The following is a 17571-nucleotide window of genomic DNA, read 5'->3' on the forward strand; positions in this document are numbered from 1 at the left end:
TGGAAGTAACCCCTCTGAAGCCAGAATATAAACGAAAGCTCCTTGCCACGTTTACATATTCTACTCCTTACAGCATAATTTGTCCTAGTTTTTTAAGTACTGAATGCCTTCCCAGGAATTTCATTACAGAGCACAAGTTTTGTCGAGAGCATTCTGCTAGTTTTGCTGGAGGTTGCTAAGCATAGTCAATTTTTTTTCTGAATCCTTTGTACTGGTAATTATATTTGCTCATGACACACAAAAATTAAAATACAGCATGTAAGAAAGTGCAGCTTTCCATTGTGTTCCTGGAAAAAAAGGTTGTTCTGGTAAAGGAAAAACTTTCTGTACCATCTCCAGTGACTCTGAGGGATGAAAATATGGACAATCCGAGGGTGATTTGGAGGATCTCAGCCTTCTTACCCAATGGCACAGCAGTCAGTGCTGATAATTGATTTCAACCCATCTGCAAGATGAACACCTGCTGTGCAATATGGCTCTGTAGGATTAGTCTCCCTGCATAGCAGGAGTAAAATCTCCTTTGTTGACCACAAGATTGGGTGCATATTTGCTAAAATCTGAAGCACATCCTACTGTGAAGCTAAGGGTTCTGTTGCAATATGTTTTAAATACGTTGCCTTGACAGTTCTGCGTTTCAGTGGATTTTAATGGGCTTCTTTCTTTCTGAGGAAATTTAATTCCATTACTAAATAATGCATTTGGCCTCCAACCTGACTTGTGCTAATTACTCGCGTGCTGAACGGGCTTTAAATCTTGTTTGGAAACACTATAGGGTTTATTGTCTTATTAAAAGCACCTAATGTGAGCCGTTCTTTTTGAGATTGCAATTGGTCTCTAATGAAACCAAACAGATAATGCAATAATTTTTCACTAAACTAATTATCAGAGCGGAAGATGCTAATGTGTTCCGCCAACTGTGGCTCGTGTCTCCTCGGTGAACACGCAGCCTGGTCACGGCTGTTCAGCAAGACTTTGCATCTCTGGGAGCAGAAAAAGGAGGCTGAATGAAGCTCACCCTGTGCTCTTTTGCAGCCATCTGAATGTGCTCAAGCTGTACCGCCCCTGCCTGCCCTCAGTGTTAATCAAATGGGCTTTCTTCCACGGGCGACTTGCAGGGATTTCACTTACGTGGATTCCTGGGGGAGCTGGATTTCTGCTTGCGAAGGTCCCAAGTACCCAATCCTCAAAAATTACATTTCTTCAGTTGCGGTGGAAATTGAGGTACCCAAAGTCAATGGCCACCTGAAAATATCTGTGCAATGTTCTTTCAAAAATTGAAATAGGTCTCTGTGCACAAATGTGGGATCCTGACCACACGTGTGTGCGGGGGCTGACGTGTTTTACTGGGAATTACTTCTCATTTTCAGCTAACTGCACTGTGCAACAAGGGTGGGCTTAAAAAGTGACTGAACAAATTAAGAGGCAGCAGAAAACCTGGCCCTGGATGTGGAAAGCCTGCAGAAAGCCCTGAGTGCTCAGCAAAATGTCCTTTTCTTGGAAGAAGAAAAAAAATTGAGAGCAAAAGAAGTGAAGTTTCACCTTGAGCAAATGCCACGTGTGCTTCTCTAGCTCTCCTACAGGCTACATTGAAAACACAATTGCAGCTTTGGTAAGAACTGGGATTTGCCTGTCTGATTGCTGTTACTCCTCAAAACAAATAAACAAAACACAATTATCTTTGAATGTTACCCAGGCTAATGTGTAGAAATGGCACTGGGGAGTAAGGAGAGTAGAGGACACCAGGCTAAAGTCATTAATTGGTAATGGAGTATGTATATTTGTCAACAAGATGCTCAGCTTGGAGAGCTGAACAGAAAGAAAACAAGCTGCAGAAAAACAAATGCATACCAAGCCTTGTCACTGATATTTATTTAACAGCCTGTCACAAGCAGAAAATGTGGATCAAAGGTAGGAAAGGCAAAGAAGGAGCAGTTTGAGTCCAAGGCATCTGTTCTGCATTGCATCAGGGTTCACTTCTGGATCAGGGTACGTTCTGCCACATCGTGTTACATCAAGCGAGTTGTGTGAAATGATGGAGCCTAATGCAGAGTGAGTGTTGGGAATGGGAAGAAAAACAACAACCCGTTGTTTTCTTATTCATTACTCGCCATGGGTTTGGGGGTTATCCAGGAACAGAGATGCTGTTTTAAGTGAGGCGGAGAGTTAAGATTGCCAGGCTGTGCTCGGTAAGACAGCACTGCAAATTGCTTATGGGATTTGATGTTGTCCTATCCTGCCTCCAGAACAAATCATGCTGGCAGGGGGTTTGGGTTTTCCTTTTTTAATCGTTGGAAAAACCTTAACAGAAGAGGCCTTCACTCTGAGTTAAAAAACAGACAAAAAAAAGTAATTGTCTTCTTTCTAAGTTCTTTTTCTTCTTAGTCTCAGATCCTTTTGCTGAGCTGCACCTTCCCCTTACCCTGCTACTGAGGTTGGTCCTGCCCCTCAGTGAAAGCACAGGGTAAGGTTCACTGATTTTGTTTGGTGATGAGGGTTGTGGCACAGCACTGCTCCGCTGGGAATGCTGCTGGAGAGATGCACATTTCCCCTCTGGCCACCTAAGCAGAGGTGACTGCTGGCCCCAAAGGACCAGCAGAGGTAACTGCCCTTCGATGTGTTTTTGGCCAGGCAATGTGAACATGAAGCTTAGCTGGATAAGGGATGGTGGTGGGAACAACTGAGGGTGCAGAGAGAAAATACCAGTTGAAAAATAAGCATTGTTCAGCTGTTGATACAGAATGAACTTGAAATTCAACTCATATTTTTCATGTCTTCACGTAAGAAAATAATTTGGGAAGGGAATTGATTTAAAATATTAGAGTTTCTTTTAAAAGCCTTAATGGCAAATGCTCCTCTTCCTTCCTAACCAGCCCCAGTGCTAAGGAGAGGAATGATCAGTGAGAGAAATTGCTGCAAATAATGGAAGCAACTGGTTTATGCTGTTTCTTATTGCATTCTGTCAAACAAAAACAGTGTACTGAGCAGCTTCTGAGTGTTGCTCCTTAGGTTAAGCCCGTGTGCCTGCACTGAGGATGACTGTGCAGGTCTGTGTCTGGCAGCAGAGAGCTGCCTTGGTGACTTTCCACTTCCCTGTGCAGTGCTGATGGAAGCAGTGGCCACCTCGGCGGTGGGAGCCGGGGTTATTAATCACGTCCCCAGCTGCACAACGGGCACCTCCCGGCCCTGCTCGTGTGCAGGAAGTGTCACCTCCAGGATTAATGGGTATTGATGAACTTGCTTAGCAACCACATCCCAACTGGCACCGATCCCTGGGGTTGCACAGCCTCCCAGGGGATGCACAGCCTCCCCGTGCTCGGACAGAAAGCCCGACCCTGTGGCTGAGCAGTGCTGGGTGCAGGAGGTAAATGAGGATGGGTTTGTGCCAGTGCTGTGTTTTAAGTTTGAGCCCTGTTTAGGCTCAGACTGGTGGCTCCAATATCCAGCTGTTGGCTGATCAGAGCCAACATCTTTGGTGTCAGGAGTGTTCCTCCTGTTTCATTACACTGATGGCTTTGGATTGGGGTTGCAGCAGTAGCATGATCCACGTGCTGAGAGTGCCCCTGGAGACTCAGGCTGGGGATAGTCACATCCTTTTTATACTGCTAATAATTAACTATTAAAACAATTTACTAATGGATGTAGTGGCTTCCTTAAATGATGAATTGATATGATTTAACACAGCTATGAGACATGGACTTGATGCAAGTATTACTGAGTGCAAATCCAGCTTGCATTATAGCCTGTTGAGGTCAGAATCTATTAGCCATAATTCCTCTTAGCCTAAGTTCCCTTCATTTATGGAATAAGTTTTTCCTGCAGAAATTATTCTGAAACCTTCAAACCCGGAGCTGAATGTCCTCTATCATATATATATGGCAATGTATGGTGTCATTCACTGTGTGGAGGAGAAGGGTGTTTATATAAACTCCAGCCAAAACTATGGTAGTATTATCAGACACAGTTAGTTTATTGGATTTTTTTCTTTGAAATGTGTGAACCTTGTGTGCCTGAATAGATGAAATTACATTTTCTGGCGTGAACTGAATGGGTCCAATCAGAGTAATGGCTGTTGAATGGGTGTAACATCTATTAATTGAATATGGAAGCTGGTTTTACCTGATTCTTTACTTTGAGAGGTTTCCAGTATTTACACAACATAACTGTCACAGAAAGTTTAATTAGATATCTGAAATCTCCCAGATCTTGTCAAATTAATTTCTGAACTCTTGACATTTCTGTGACAATACTGTCCTAATTCTTCTTGTAGCATTTTCTTAAGACGACTCTAATAACTAACAGTCGTGTCTGACAAAATAAAGATAAGCTGTTATTTCTCTGGAAGAGATGACAGTTCCATTTTTCAAAAGCAGAGGAAAGGTTGCTCGCAGTTTTACTTCCTGCAGCAGCAAAATTTTCAGGTGTGGGACTGGCAAAACAAAGAGTTACTTTGCTGTAGGTAAAGGGTTTTTCTTTGCATCTCACCATTGCGCTTGGATGGAAAGGTCAGGTGTGTCAGAGATGGTTAAGGCTTTGAAGAAGACAGATGTGTGTATGCAGAAAGAACATAAAGGGGATTGGAATAGCTTAAAGGAATAAGCAGAATTGGAAAGATCTGGGCTTTAAACTTCATTCTGCTATTGAAGTCATTGTTAGTGCTCTCTCCTACTGAGGAAAAAATGTCTCGAGGGGGGGAAAAAAAAAAGCGGAAAAAAATGAAATATTAAATATATTTTTCTGGCTATCTCAACTGCTGGAATTACAACAGTGCAAATTACTCCAAGCTTTTAGCAACAGAGTAGAATCCACTTGACCTTTATTTCCTCTCCAACTTTGTTTTGTCTTCAGCCCTGGGTTGGGATTATGGGGACAAGTGCTGGCTGTGCTACAGAAGAGAGGGGAGAAAAAAGGTACCCTGCAGGCTCCAAGCCCAGAGAAGGCAGGAGAGTGTGTGTGAGCAGCCTGGACCTGGCTGTTCTCTTATTCTCAGCTGGGCAGATTTCTACACAATAATTGAGCTGGTTTTGCTTGGATTTTAGCAATCAAAACCTCCTGCCCATCCAAAGGGAGAGGGAACCCCTGCAGTCCCTGCACTCTGTGACAGCTGCTGTCCCACCCAGCACTGGGATGGCCCTGCAGGGTGGCAGAAGCCTGTGCATCCCCAGGTCTCTGTGTGAGGGGTTTTCATCTTTAAAAAATCACCTTTAAAATCTCACCTGGAGGGGATGGTGTTGGAGCACTTGCTCTGCCCATTCCCAAGCCCACGAGGTCTGTGTGGTATTTACTCCATTCCAGCCCCTCTGATAAGATGAGCACTGCCCAGTGTTTTCCAGCCTCTCACGGGCACCGTGGCTGCGATCCAGGGAACCCGCTCCACCTCCATGAGCCTGCAAAGAACTGTAAATAAAACACCAGGCTTTGTCTAAACAAGAAGAAAATCCCCAACACATAATTAGTTTATTGCAAATGGGGAATGGCTTCTGGCACTTTCCTTGGCTGCAGGCTGGGGTGTCTGTGGGTGTCTCGCATCAGCCAATACTCATTAAATAATCCTGCCCGCCCATGCTGCCCCCTTTGGTTTGTCTGCCTCCGTGATGTTCCATCAGGGACTGATTTTGGAGATTGAAAAGCTTCTGCATCTTCTCATTACCCCTGCAATGTCCCCTCTGAGAGGGGATTTGAATTCCTGGTCTCTCACATGTAATCTTCCCCGTGCCATATTTGCCACTTCTATTTATTTTCCGTTTTAACGCTTGTGAGACTGGAATGGTCCTTTTTATAGAGGCATTACAGTTATGGGGAAAAAGTCAACATCTGCCAGCTCTTGCAGTAGAGATGCTGTGGGGTTGTTTTGTTGGGTTTTTTTCCTTGCTACCTAGAAACCATTTTGTTAATAGAGATCTTGCTGGAATGCTTTCCTGTAAAAAATGTGAAAAATCCAGTAAAAAGGTAAAAATATGGTTTTTGCCAGGATCGTTCTCCTAAATAATGCAAAAAAAAAAAGGGACCTGAGTGGCAATAGGGTGGGGAATATTGGGAATAAAAGGGACATGAGGGAGGATGGGGAGGAAGGATCAGATGTTCATATTTTGAATTTTCAAGTTCCATGTAAGAACATGTACAAATTTCAAGAAAAGCAGGCATTTTTGGCCAAAAATACCCCGAAATCTCAGTGGAAGGCATGATTTTCTTTTAAAAAAACCCCAGAGTTAAACAGGATAGTTTTAATGAGTTTAATCATGAAGTCTGACAGTAGATGTTGACCTTGTAATGGGTGTCTGCAATGAGAAAAGGGGTTATTTACAACCAGGATCGCTGCTGTTATTTCTCATTCTACTAAGTAAATTGTAGTAGAATTACTCACATGATGCCATTGTTGTGTGGAGCTCCGTGGAAAACTAATTCCTTTCAGCTCTTTGAAACCTCATCCTCATTCTTTAACAGTTTTCTCATAAATTTAAAAAAAAAAGAAAAAAATCTGGCTGCGTCAACATACGTGTGATGAACCTAAAAGACTTTCTGGGGATTTATCTACTGACTTTCCCACGCATGTGTTTAATGGATACACCACAAAATAGCACATTACTTATTTGTTAATTGAATTGAATAATTATTCAATTGAGTCTTGTATGAGAGGAAAAAATTTTTTTTTCTCCATTAGCAGAGCTAAAAGCACATGGAAAAGCTGTAGGTGTGTTCCAGCCCTTCTTTGCATAGATCACTCACAAAATAGTGTCTTTTTAATAGCAGTGGCAGTAACCATCTAATAACCTGAATTAGGAAGGCTCCAGCAATTGGCAAGCATTCTCTATATCCCCGTGTTAAATATTTTGTCAAGGCTTTTCACAGCTCTGGCTGCTGCAGTTTCTTGTCTTTCTCCAAAAGCCATTTTTCTTTTGAGCCTTTTTTTTTTTCCTTTTCTCCTTGACGAGACTTGTGCTCTTGGGCAAAAAAAAAACAAAAAACCTGTTTTCTGAGTGCTCCTTGACAGCTCTCAAGAGCAGCGTTGTACTCAGTGCCATCAGCTCTGGAGGGCACAGCCTGGAATTGCCCTTTCCATGCCCAGGATGGGGAAACCAAAGCAGGAGCTTGGGGGCTGGAAACACGTGGGTTTGGCCACCCCTCCATGGGGATGTGGCTCTGCTGCTCCTCAGATGATCAGAGCTACTCCTGCATTTCCAGCTGATGATAAATTGCCAACCCCTGGGATAAGGGAAGGATTGGGCTGGGCTCCTCCCAGCCTTGGCATCCCCCATCCATCAGAGCAGGAATGCTGGTGGCACCAGTGCTGCCACCCCTGAAGGGCTTTGAAGTCCCACCAGACTATCCAGAATCTGCTAACCTCTTCCATGTTCTTCCAATTACTCTTCTAAGAAGGGTTTCTTGGTGGGGGACAGAGAAGGTTGTGTTGGTTTGTGATCTTACTCCTTCGAGGTGTTCCTGAATTGTTTTCTTTTCAACAGTTTTAAGTACAAGAGGTTTGAGGTTTTTCTTTGGTGTTGCTTTTGATTTGGTTCATTTATCAGCAATAGATTGGTTGCTGCAACAAAAGCCCTCTTGGAGTATTTTCTGCATTTACAGTTTATTGCTAAATGTCTATTGTAGAGCTCTTTCCCTCCCCCCAAAAAATCCACCCCACCATGGGAGAAGAATTTAAACACAATCTACAGTTGTTACCAGCTTAAACTGAACTAAATTTAAACCATTTTATACATGGCAGTGATGGAATGTAAAGAGTTACTGGTCCTACAGCTTTTCCTCCAGAGGTCTGTGTTACATCAGGGTCACCACTGGGTCTCTTTGGAAAAAGAAGGGGAGGAGAGGAAACCCTTGGGACTTTATGCTGATTAAAGACACTGTCTTTGTCCCAGAGAGTTTATGGCTCAGCCATGGAGTGGGTGTTTGCTGAAGGAGTAAGTGTGCTGTGACCTGGCACTGTGTGAGCAGACAGGCAGCATTTGAGGTGTGAAGAGAGATAAAAATCAATAAATACACCATTTACCATTTACTCAGCCCAAACAAAATATTTCATGGAGACATTGGTGTAGCTTTAAGAAGTGAGAGCACAAATTACGGTTCCAGTGCAGCGTGGACGGCAAAGCTTCATGGAATTCTGCTGGATGCATTTACAGCTCATTAAAACACTGTGCCAGGGTGTTTTGTTATAATTGCTACAGCTTCTCTTCTTCTCACTGCTACTGTCACATAATAGTCTGTGGAAAGGGGGTTTTACCTCTCCATGTACTGTTGCTAAATGAGGAAGAGATGAATGGACTCTTCCAGCATTTATTTTGCCTCAATTAGCTTGTGAATTGGGACTGGGTTTAAAGTTCTGCTCTTCTTCTTGGCAAAACTCCCTCTTTGATTTCCCTGTTTCTCACCTACCGTCTCCCCTCACTTGCTAATTTCTCTGTCCAGAAAAATAATTGCATTGAAAGTGGAGAAGAGCAATGGAATGAGAAATCCTTGTCAGGGACAGGCTTAAATCCTTTCTGTTTAGATCATCTCGGTCCAGTTAGGAGTCTCGCAGTAAAGCTCTGATTACCTGGTTCAACATCCCTCTCCCAAGTGTTATTCTGTGGAGAAACAGCTCTCCAGACACGTAAGTGTTACAAACATCTGATCAAGCCTGTGTTTTTGATAACTTGTGCTCAGCACCAGAGACTGCAGTTCCAGCTGATCCAAGAGGATTTCCTGGTCTCTTGTGGAGAAATAAAAGAACCAGAGCACAGGGCAGATCAGATAAACCTAGTTTTGGCTGCTTGTTCCATCCCTCATAGAACTCATACTCAGAAGTAATGACTAGCTATGATTTCACCTTCTAATTCCATTTTTTAGTAGACTGAATGTTTATAAAACTTTTTCAAGGGAGCTGCTGGGGTGTGCTCCTGAAAGACCATCTCTCTGGTGAATAATCAGCTGAAATTCTAATGAGAAAATCCTTTCACTGGGCAACAGCCTTCCCACTCCAGTGCTGCATTATCAGCTCCAAATTATTCAGACAGATCTGAGGAATTTACTTTAGGCAGCTTAGGAGATAAATTCAGTGCAGCAAGTTATCGTGATTGATTTAAGTATTTAAGACTTATCCTAAAAACCTCTTTCACTCAATCCACCTCCCATTGAAGCCCTTTTTTTCCGGTTAAAATGCAGCCAGAGATTTCCCTCTCGCTGGCCAGGGGTAATTCTCCTCCACCCTCTGGGTGTGTGGGTGTGCAGTGGTTCAGAGGCAAGAAGCACCCGACAGATTGCCTCATTTTACACTTCATGTGACTTCTGCTACGGCGTCTTCCCCCTTAGGTCTGAGGAGGAACATTTGTTTGCAGGAGGATTTATATGTTTATTTTTAAAAGGACGTTAAAGAGACTAATGTTGCTTTGTTTGTGGAGTCCTGGCAGGGATCAGCAGGATGTGCACACACACACGTGTGGCCTCGGGGAGAGCCCTTGGAAACACAATCCATCTCCGTGACATCCCGCTCCCTCTTCCATCTCTCAGTCTGTCTGAAGTTCACGCTCATTTGTGTGGAGCAGCTCTCTGTGTGTTGGCACAGCACAAACAGCCTGTTCCTGGGCTTTTACAGGTGCAGAGTTATTTCTTAGAACTGACTGATAATGGAATGAGAAAAATCTCACAAGCAGGTTTTTTCCCCTTTCCTCACCCCCCTCCTCATGGTGCTGTATTCCCAAGGAGAATTTGTATTTCCCTCTGGATGCTGCCCTGAGAACGAGCACAGCTCGTTCCAGCAGTGCCTTGTCTGGATGAACCCTCACTCAGCACATCTGTTTCTCCAGTGTCAAAAAAGATAACGAGTTTTTTCACTGCACTTCTAGCAGGTTCCTTGTGCTAGAAGCTTCCATAGTGTCTCATCAGGACACTGCCTCTCTAAATCCTTTGAAATACGATGCAAAGTCAAGGCTCCTGTTAACCCCTTGTTCTTTCTCCTGTTCCCTTTTTAACAGTTTAAACTCAGGAGTAACCCCTGCTCGTGGATTGAACTCATATTCCAGGTAATCATGAATGTGACATTTGCCACTGCGATGAACTTCCCAGTTCTTAAGACGTGGAGAAGAAGCGGGACTTGAGAGATGGAATGGCATGGCAGGTAACAGTGAACTTTAGATCTGTGAGATGTGTGTAATATTAGTTCATTCTATAGCTGGATGTGAATGCTATTGATATTTAATATCTTACCAGGAGGGCTGAGTGTTTGAAGGACAAGCATTCATAATTTGCTTTGACATTTGACATGATCAAGCAAGTGAAGGAATAATATTCCGTTTCTCCATTGTCAAAAAGATAATGAGTTTCATAACTATTGGTATTATGGGAAAAATGCAGCCTGTGTAGTGTAAAATATGCGAGAGCTGCTATATATTCTTCTATAAATTGTGTGTATCGTGTTCCTTTGTTGGCCCTATTCAAACACAGCATGCCCATCCTTTTTAATTTTCTGGTTTGCTGTGCAGGTCCCTCACAAAAAATACTTTTCTTTTTTTTTTTAATGAAAAAAGTTTTCTTCGAATTATTTATAGAAAGAGCAGTGCTGTCATCGAGTCTGTCTCATCACATCATTCTTGGGTATCAATTCCTGGGCTCAGATGACAAACCATAGCAGCTACTTTTCCAATAGCAGCATCTGGCTTCCTGGCAAACGCGAAATGCAGTTATCTGGAAAGCTTCAGAGTTGCTTCTGAGCACATTTTATTTATTAGAAAGCAGTTGTGTTGCTTTGCTTCCCATGACTAAGCCAAAGAATATTTAATATATTAAAAGGAATAATAGAATCGGGGCCAAGCTGTTGTCCCTCAAGTGGCAAAGGAACGACAATATTTTTCCTTTAGGGTGACCGTGTGTTCAGCTCTGAAGGACGACCCAAAACTCTTCACCCTCCCTCCAGATGGTCTTTTAAAGGGCTAAAAAAGAAATTCAGCCTTATAATACCTCAAACGAGATTCTTTCCTAGACTCAGTGCTCTGAAATGTGGTGGTGACTTCTCTGCCAGACTTGCTGGAGGAAGGAGACCCTCCACACAGAGTGGGCTGCTCAGAGGTGAAAGGCATGATGTCCTTGCAATATATGATGAATGATAATAGAAAAGAATAGGTGGGTCTGTGAGTCAGGTGCTGTACCAGCCCACAGAAAAAAGAGAATTCAGCTTTGTTTTGCCACCGAATTCATGAGCTTGGCAAGTCATTTGGATCCAGCTCTGCAAAGGTCTCCTAAGGTAGTTCAGTGGGTATCGTGATAATCTACAAAATCTGTACAAAGTACATGAAAATGTAGTTCCAGGAACAATTTTAGTAGTACTCCTAAAACATACCTGTGACATAACTTCTGCCACGCTCGGAATTCTTGAAAGGTACTTTGCTCAGGCTGGAGATGTGAAGCTCTGCTGATAATCTAGTGAGTAGAATTGAATCCCACCACTGAACTGTGGACAAAAGGAGATTATCCAACACTGTACAAAATGCATGAAACATTTCTCCAGTTCTCCATATGTAGCATAATCTGAAGGAAGTCATTAAGGATTTTTTTCCTCAATATCAGCATCAAATTTGATAGGAAAGACACCAAGACCTGTAGGAGATGACAATCACCACTTATAGTTTTAGTACATTCCTAGATGCTGAAATTCATTCTCACATGCATACAGCTAAAAGCTGAGGAAGAACAAGGGAGGATGTAATATCTGTTCTGGGCTTTGATGATGGTTAGACTGTATCTACATCAAAAGCTCTGTTTAAATGAAGCGATTATTTTCATTCTGAAAAAGAACTCTCTCGAGTTCTTCTTGAGCAATTTCCAAAAGTTTCTTTTAGTGAAATTCTAGTGTTATTTTTCTAGATGATAGATTAAAAAAAAAAAAAAATTAAAAAACCTAATCTGTTCAAGTCAATGTGTTTGACACTTAGCAGCAGTAATGCTCAATGGTAACATCTTGCAGTTTTCTTCTGATACCAGTGATGTCTCTGGGGCAAGATTTTATTAGTGACAGCTCTCACTGAATTCAGCGAAAGCCAAAGTTTCGTCTCCAAAGTAACTGTTTTTCAGTTCAGAAATAAAATGATCAGGCACAAGATTTCATTTAAAGCTTCAAACATCAACGTCAAGGAATCAAAACAGTTCTGTTTCAAGTTTTCTGTTTCTCCAGGGTAAAAATTATTTCTGGATTTGGACTCTTGTCCTTGCACAGCGTCATGCCAAATTACAGGGGGGTGCTGTGGGGCTTTCTCTTCTCGTTGTCCTGAGCTTCTGTCTCTGGTCTGAGCTTGGAACAATTGGGTCTTAATTCTGATTGAGGATGGAGGAGGCTACTGCAGTGCAAAACACCCTGCCAAGGCTGCTCTGCTGCTACATTCAATGGCAGTATTATGAGGCTGTATCAGAAGCAAAGCCTGCAAATCAAAGGTTACATGGTGGGCAACCTTTACTACATACAGAAGGTCAGACAGATTTTGTGTTTAAGAAAAGACTACATGCTTTTCTGCTGTTGAAGAGTGTAAGCACTTTTGCCTTCCTTCCGCCACGAATGGAGATTATTCAATGGTTGGATTTAATGAATTCAAAATCCTTAGAAAATCACTAGAGCCAGACATCAATGTAAAATACTCCACCAGCTTTCAGTAGTGGAATATAATATTAGCTCTCCCACAATCTACTTCATGCATTTCAAAAGAATAGAGAACATTTTTAAACTAAAGAAGATAGCTTGGGCAGAAAATGATTGCCTGCCTCGGATGCTGCTCTGTAACCCTTCAGGAGCCTGAGTTATTTCTCTCGGGGCAGTAGAAACAGAAACAGATGTCTTCTTTGCAAAAATGGGTGGGGAAGGAAGAGGACATTTTGTTAATAAATTCTGTTAATGTGCTGTTACCTTGCACAATCAATAGGAGAGTTGCTGCAGGGCTGATGGCTCTGAGCCCGTGGAAACCCTGGTGTTGTGTGTCCCCTTTCTGCTGGTGGAGGCTGCTGGGAAGCCACCAGACCAACACCATTTATCCTGTCTCTTGTGGTGTATGTAGACTGGGAGCACTTGAGGAGGACATTTCTGTGCCACGTGGGATCCCTGCCCTGGTTAAAGCCCACCCAGCCCTTCCCCTCCCTCTGCTCCTCTCTGTGGAGAGACAGCCATAAGCATCTCTCCCAGGCAATACAGTAATACAAATAAATAATATTAATTAAGGCTCGATAGGTTTAAAAAGCTATGGAAATAGCTTCTCTCCTGCTGTTTCAGTATCTCATTTTCCCACTCTGTCCAAACCCCTGAAGCCCAGAGGTACAAACATATATTTTAAATGAGAAGTTTGTTGAACCTCATTAAACTTAAATGCTCAATCCAGGTTTTTTGAACGAGGCTTCATTCTGCTTTTGAGTTTACCTGATTTCATTCTTCCATCCCTAATGGAGACATTCATTTAGAAGGTGATTTTTGCAAAGGCACCGATAGACCTACAAACTAAAACTGAAAAGAAAAGCATAATTTACATGCTTAACCCAAGCATCTAACTTGGGAGCTCTTCTGTGTTTATAGGCTTCGTGTCTGAGCAGTTTGCCGAGGCCTCTGCGAAACAAAAGACCAGCTTTTAATTTGTATTTGCTTTTTGCCTTCCCAGTTTTTCTGAAAAAGGACGAGCAGCTGAAAAGCTTCCCTGCGTTGGTATGCTGAGCAGTGGAGTCACACAAGCACCTGCAGCCATCCACGCACTGCTCCAAGAGCGCTGTATTTCTCGAGGTTTGTAGCTCTTGTCCTCCCACTCCCTAATTCATATACATAAAACTGGTGTGCTGCCACGTTCCCTCCACACAAATGCATTAGCTGATCAGGAAGCCTTCCCATTCATCTGGCTTGTCACTTGGATGAGGTGGAGGCAGGACCGACTTGTCAACTCGCAGTGATGAGAGTGAGGGGTGGAAGACAGGATAACACGACAAAAATGGTGTCGATATTTCTCCCCTTGGTTTTCCAAAGGAAAATATTTTCAGGTGCTGGATTCTCTCCATCCCCTTCCAAAAAGGAGAAAACCAGCAACCCAAATACTTGCCTACAACCTCCTTGCATAACTAATCGCAGAGTGAGGCTGCAGGAGGAAGTCGTGGCTAACCCCCCTCGCTGGCTCTGCTGTAGCTCCCCAACAATGTGGGCATCTTCTTGGAATTGCGACACCTCATGCCCACCGTGCTGGGCACCGTTTCCACGGTGATTTCCAGGGTAGCCCATGCAGCAGAAGTGGTGTGGAGCCCACCCGAGAGCGAGAAGTGAAGGTGTAGAGCTTTGCACCCCTTGAGTGGGCAACACCTTCCTGCTCTGCAGACAGACCCTGGCTGGGCTCTGGAGTGTTGCAGGTTGAGAGCCGAACTCACCCAACACTCACACCTTCATCCCCTCTGAATTTCATAGAATTACAGAGTGCTTTGGGTTGGAAGGGACCTTAAAGACCATCTCATTCCAACCCCCTGCCATGGGCAGGGACACCTTCCACTAGCCCAGGTTGCTCCAAGCCCCGTCCAACCTGGCCTTGAGCACGTCCAGGGATGGGACACTTCAGACGTGTCGCGGCGCTCCGAGCCCGCCCAGCCCAAAGGACCAGAGCGATGCTCGGGTTGCGGACCAGGCGCTGCGGGTCGGGGCCGGGTGCCGGGCTATCCCCAGCATCACGTCGGGGGTGCCGGGAGGGTCCGTCCCCGCGGCCGGGCCGCCCCTCCCTCTCTCGCTGCCTCTCCCCGCGGCCGGGGCGGTGCGCGGGGGCGCGGCTGGCGGCGGAGCCCGGCCCCGCGGCGGCGAGAGCGGCTCCCCCCGCCCGCCCGTCCCCCCGCCGCGCCCCCGCCGCCGCCTCCGCCCCCCGCCCCGTGACTCGGAGCCTCCCGCGGGCGGCGGCGGCTGCCGGGCGGTGTCGTGCGGCCCCCCGCGCCCGTGCGGGGACTATGAAGCACCATGGTGTGGTGTGACCGTGGCGTCCAGATGCTGCTGACCACGGTGGGCGCCTTCGCCGCCTTCAGCCTCATGGCCATCGCCATCGGCACCGACTACTGGCTCTACTCCAGCGCCCACATCTGCAACGGCACCAACATCACGACGGACGAGGCGCAGGGGCCGCCGCGGAAGGCGCGGGGCGATCTCACGCACTCGGGGCTCTGGAGGATCTGCTGCCTCGAAGGTACCGCGGCCGCGCCGGGGAGGGGGGAGCAACTTCCCGGGGGGACCCGGCTGCGCTCCTGGAGCCGCAGGGCAGAGCCCAGCCAGAGCCCGAGCCCGAGCCCGAGCCGGAGCCGCCGGGCTGAGCCCGAGCCGGAGCCGGGGCCGGAGCCGCGCCGGTGCCTCGGACACGGCCGAGGAGGAGGATGGCGTTACCGTGGCAACCGGCATCTCCGACATTGCCATGGGAACCGGCGGCGGGATGCGGAGCGCTGCCCAGGGGAGCGCTGCCCAGGGGGGCGACCTCGCTCCGCGGCCATCCCCGGGGCTTCAGGGCTTTGGGGGGCTCCTGGCGGGGTCGCGGCTTTTGGGTGCTTTGGGGCGTATCTGAGCCCTGCAGGCTTCGGAGCTGGCGCCCCCCCCGGGACTTTGGCTTCAAGGGTTTTGGGGCTCAGCCACAGCTTTCGGGCAGGACAGCGGGAACTCCAGTTCCTCCCAGTGTAGCCTCAGACACACACACCGGGAGCCCGGCTGAAGGTGGTGTTGCCGCCGCTCAGGTGCTTCGCTGTGGGCTCGAGGTTACTTAATCCAGCTCAAGGGTCAGGCTGAATGATATTAACAATAAAAGGATGAGTGTTCTAGCGGCTGAGCAGGGCAGCAGGGACACCCCGCTCCCCGCAGAGGCCGAACATGTGGCTCCCGCTCTGAAAAATGGAGTTGTGGAGAAGGCGCGGCGGTAACTGCCGGGACAAAGGAGCACATGGGTGTTCGGAGGATTTGGCGTAGCAGACCGGGAAGCCCAGGTGGGAAACCACATCTGTCAGGCGAGAGCGGGGAGCTCTGACCGTGGGAAACCAGCACATCCCCAGGAAAGGGGCCGTGGCCACGGGGGCTCTGAAGCCCCTCACCTGCTGGGTCCATTCCCTCTGCGAGCAGCCTCCGTGATGCCAGAGGAGAGTGTGGAGGAGAGTGTGGAGGAAAGGGAGAGTGTGGAGGAAAGGGAGAGTGTGGGGGAATGGGAGAGTGTGGAGGAAAGCTGTTCACTTCTGCTGAGCTGCTTTGTGGCTCCCGGGGGTGGGGGGTATCCCGGAGTCTTTTTCCCCTCGGTGATGCACTTGGTGGACAGGGTGCTGTGCACCCATTTCCATCAGCCCAGCTCAGCACAGGTGAACTTTGCCAGCCTGGGTTTGTGGTTTATTCCAACTGACAGACGGCGCAGCCCAGACGAGCCCAGCTCTGGGTCAGAGTCTCAGCTGTGTTCAGAATGGTTTTTCTCCCCAGAAAAAGCTGTGGCGTGGTAGGAGCACCTCATCCTCACGTCTCTTCTCATCTTCTCCTTTTGCTAACAATTTAAGGCTACAGTGTAACATTTTTCCCCTAAAATGTTGGATTTGCTACCTGGTAATAGTATGCATGCGTAGAATAGCTGTAGGACAAGGAAATATTTTTAGATGATCAAGAGAGAAAGAATTACTGAAATGTGGAGGTTTACGGGTAATAACAATGCTTGGCTTTATGACTCCTAAAGGGAATTTAACTCTCGGCATGGGCTTTTATGGCACCTGGAAAACGAGGGTTTGCATCTGAGAGCTCTGGAGTTTGCTTTGAGAGATGCTGAGCTTCCTCCACTTGAAATGAATCCTGTGATCTTCACTGAGCTTGTCCTAGTGTCTTTTCCATGGAAAACAAGTTTGTTTGCATCTAGCAGGAGTTGCTGAGCTTGCTCGGCTAGAATGGGCCTGTCATCTCCGTGAAAAATCCCTGAGTTTCCTGATGTCAGGATTTCTGTATGATCTCCCAGTGATATCATACATAGAAACGAAATGCAGCTTTGACTGGTGGAATTTTTGCCTTGATTTTCAACTGGGTGGGCTTAAGTCAGAAGTTTATTTAAAAGACAAGAAGTCAGGGGAGCTGTGAGAAATGGGCAGCGCTGAAACAGTGCCCAGTAACGCGGCTCATCTCCAGTCTCGTCGCATCACTGGGCAGCGCTGGTGCCTCCCTGAGCACGTTGCATCTGCCAGGGCATTTGCTGAAAAATGGCACCCAGGAGTTGTGTGCAAGTGAAGCTTAAATCCCTGTCAATTCGGGGGATAAAAAGGCTTTTCGTGGGACCCATCCATCCAACAGCAATCGAGCTGCTCTGCTCAAAATTCAAATGCTCATAATCAAATTATAAAGTTACAAATCTTAAAGTTGTCAAATATGTGCTAAGAATGGACAATTTGAGAAAGCTGTCATCTGTTCACAGAGATGAGGAGCAGAGACTACGTTCTCTCCTACTTTTTCAGTATGTTCTGTTTTGTAAGATTAAATCTATAGATGCATTAAAATATTCATGTTTTAAACCATACCATGGGACTTTGGTTTCAACATGGAAACACTCCTTTGTTTCATGTAATAGTAAAGCCATTTCTAGAAGCTGATTTAAAACAACA

The 17571-nt window shown here is 45.9% G+C and overlaps 1 protein-coding gene across 1 annotated transcript in view; it reads left to right on the forward strand.

The window, feature by feature from the left end:
• The first annotated feature begins 14855 nt into the window (after positions 1-14855).
• Positions 14856-17571, forward strand: part of CACNG4 (calcium voltage-gated channel auxiliary subunit gamma 4) — a 43075-nt gene continuing 40359 nt past the window's right edge. The window contains exon 1 of the mRNA XM_017811865.1: positions 14856-15155. Coding sequence (XP_017667354.1) covers positions 14933-15155 — 223 coding nt within the window. The 5' untranslated portion in view covers positions 14856-14932. The remainder of the gene's footprint in view (positions 15156-17571) is intronic.

This window comes from Lepidothrix coronata, unplaced genomic scaffold (assembly GCF_001604755.1).
Source record: "Lepidothrix coronata isolate B3197 unplaced genomic scaffold, Lepidothrix_coronata-1.0 Scaffold34, whole genome shotgun sequence".
Taxonomy (NCBI): Eukaryota; Metazoa; Chordata; class Aves; order Passeriformes; family Pipridae; genus Lepidothrix; species Lepidothrix coronata.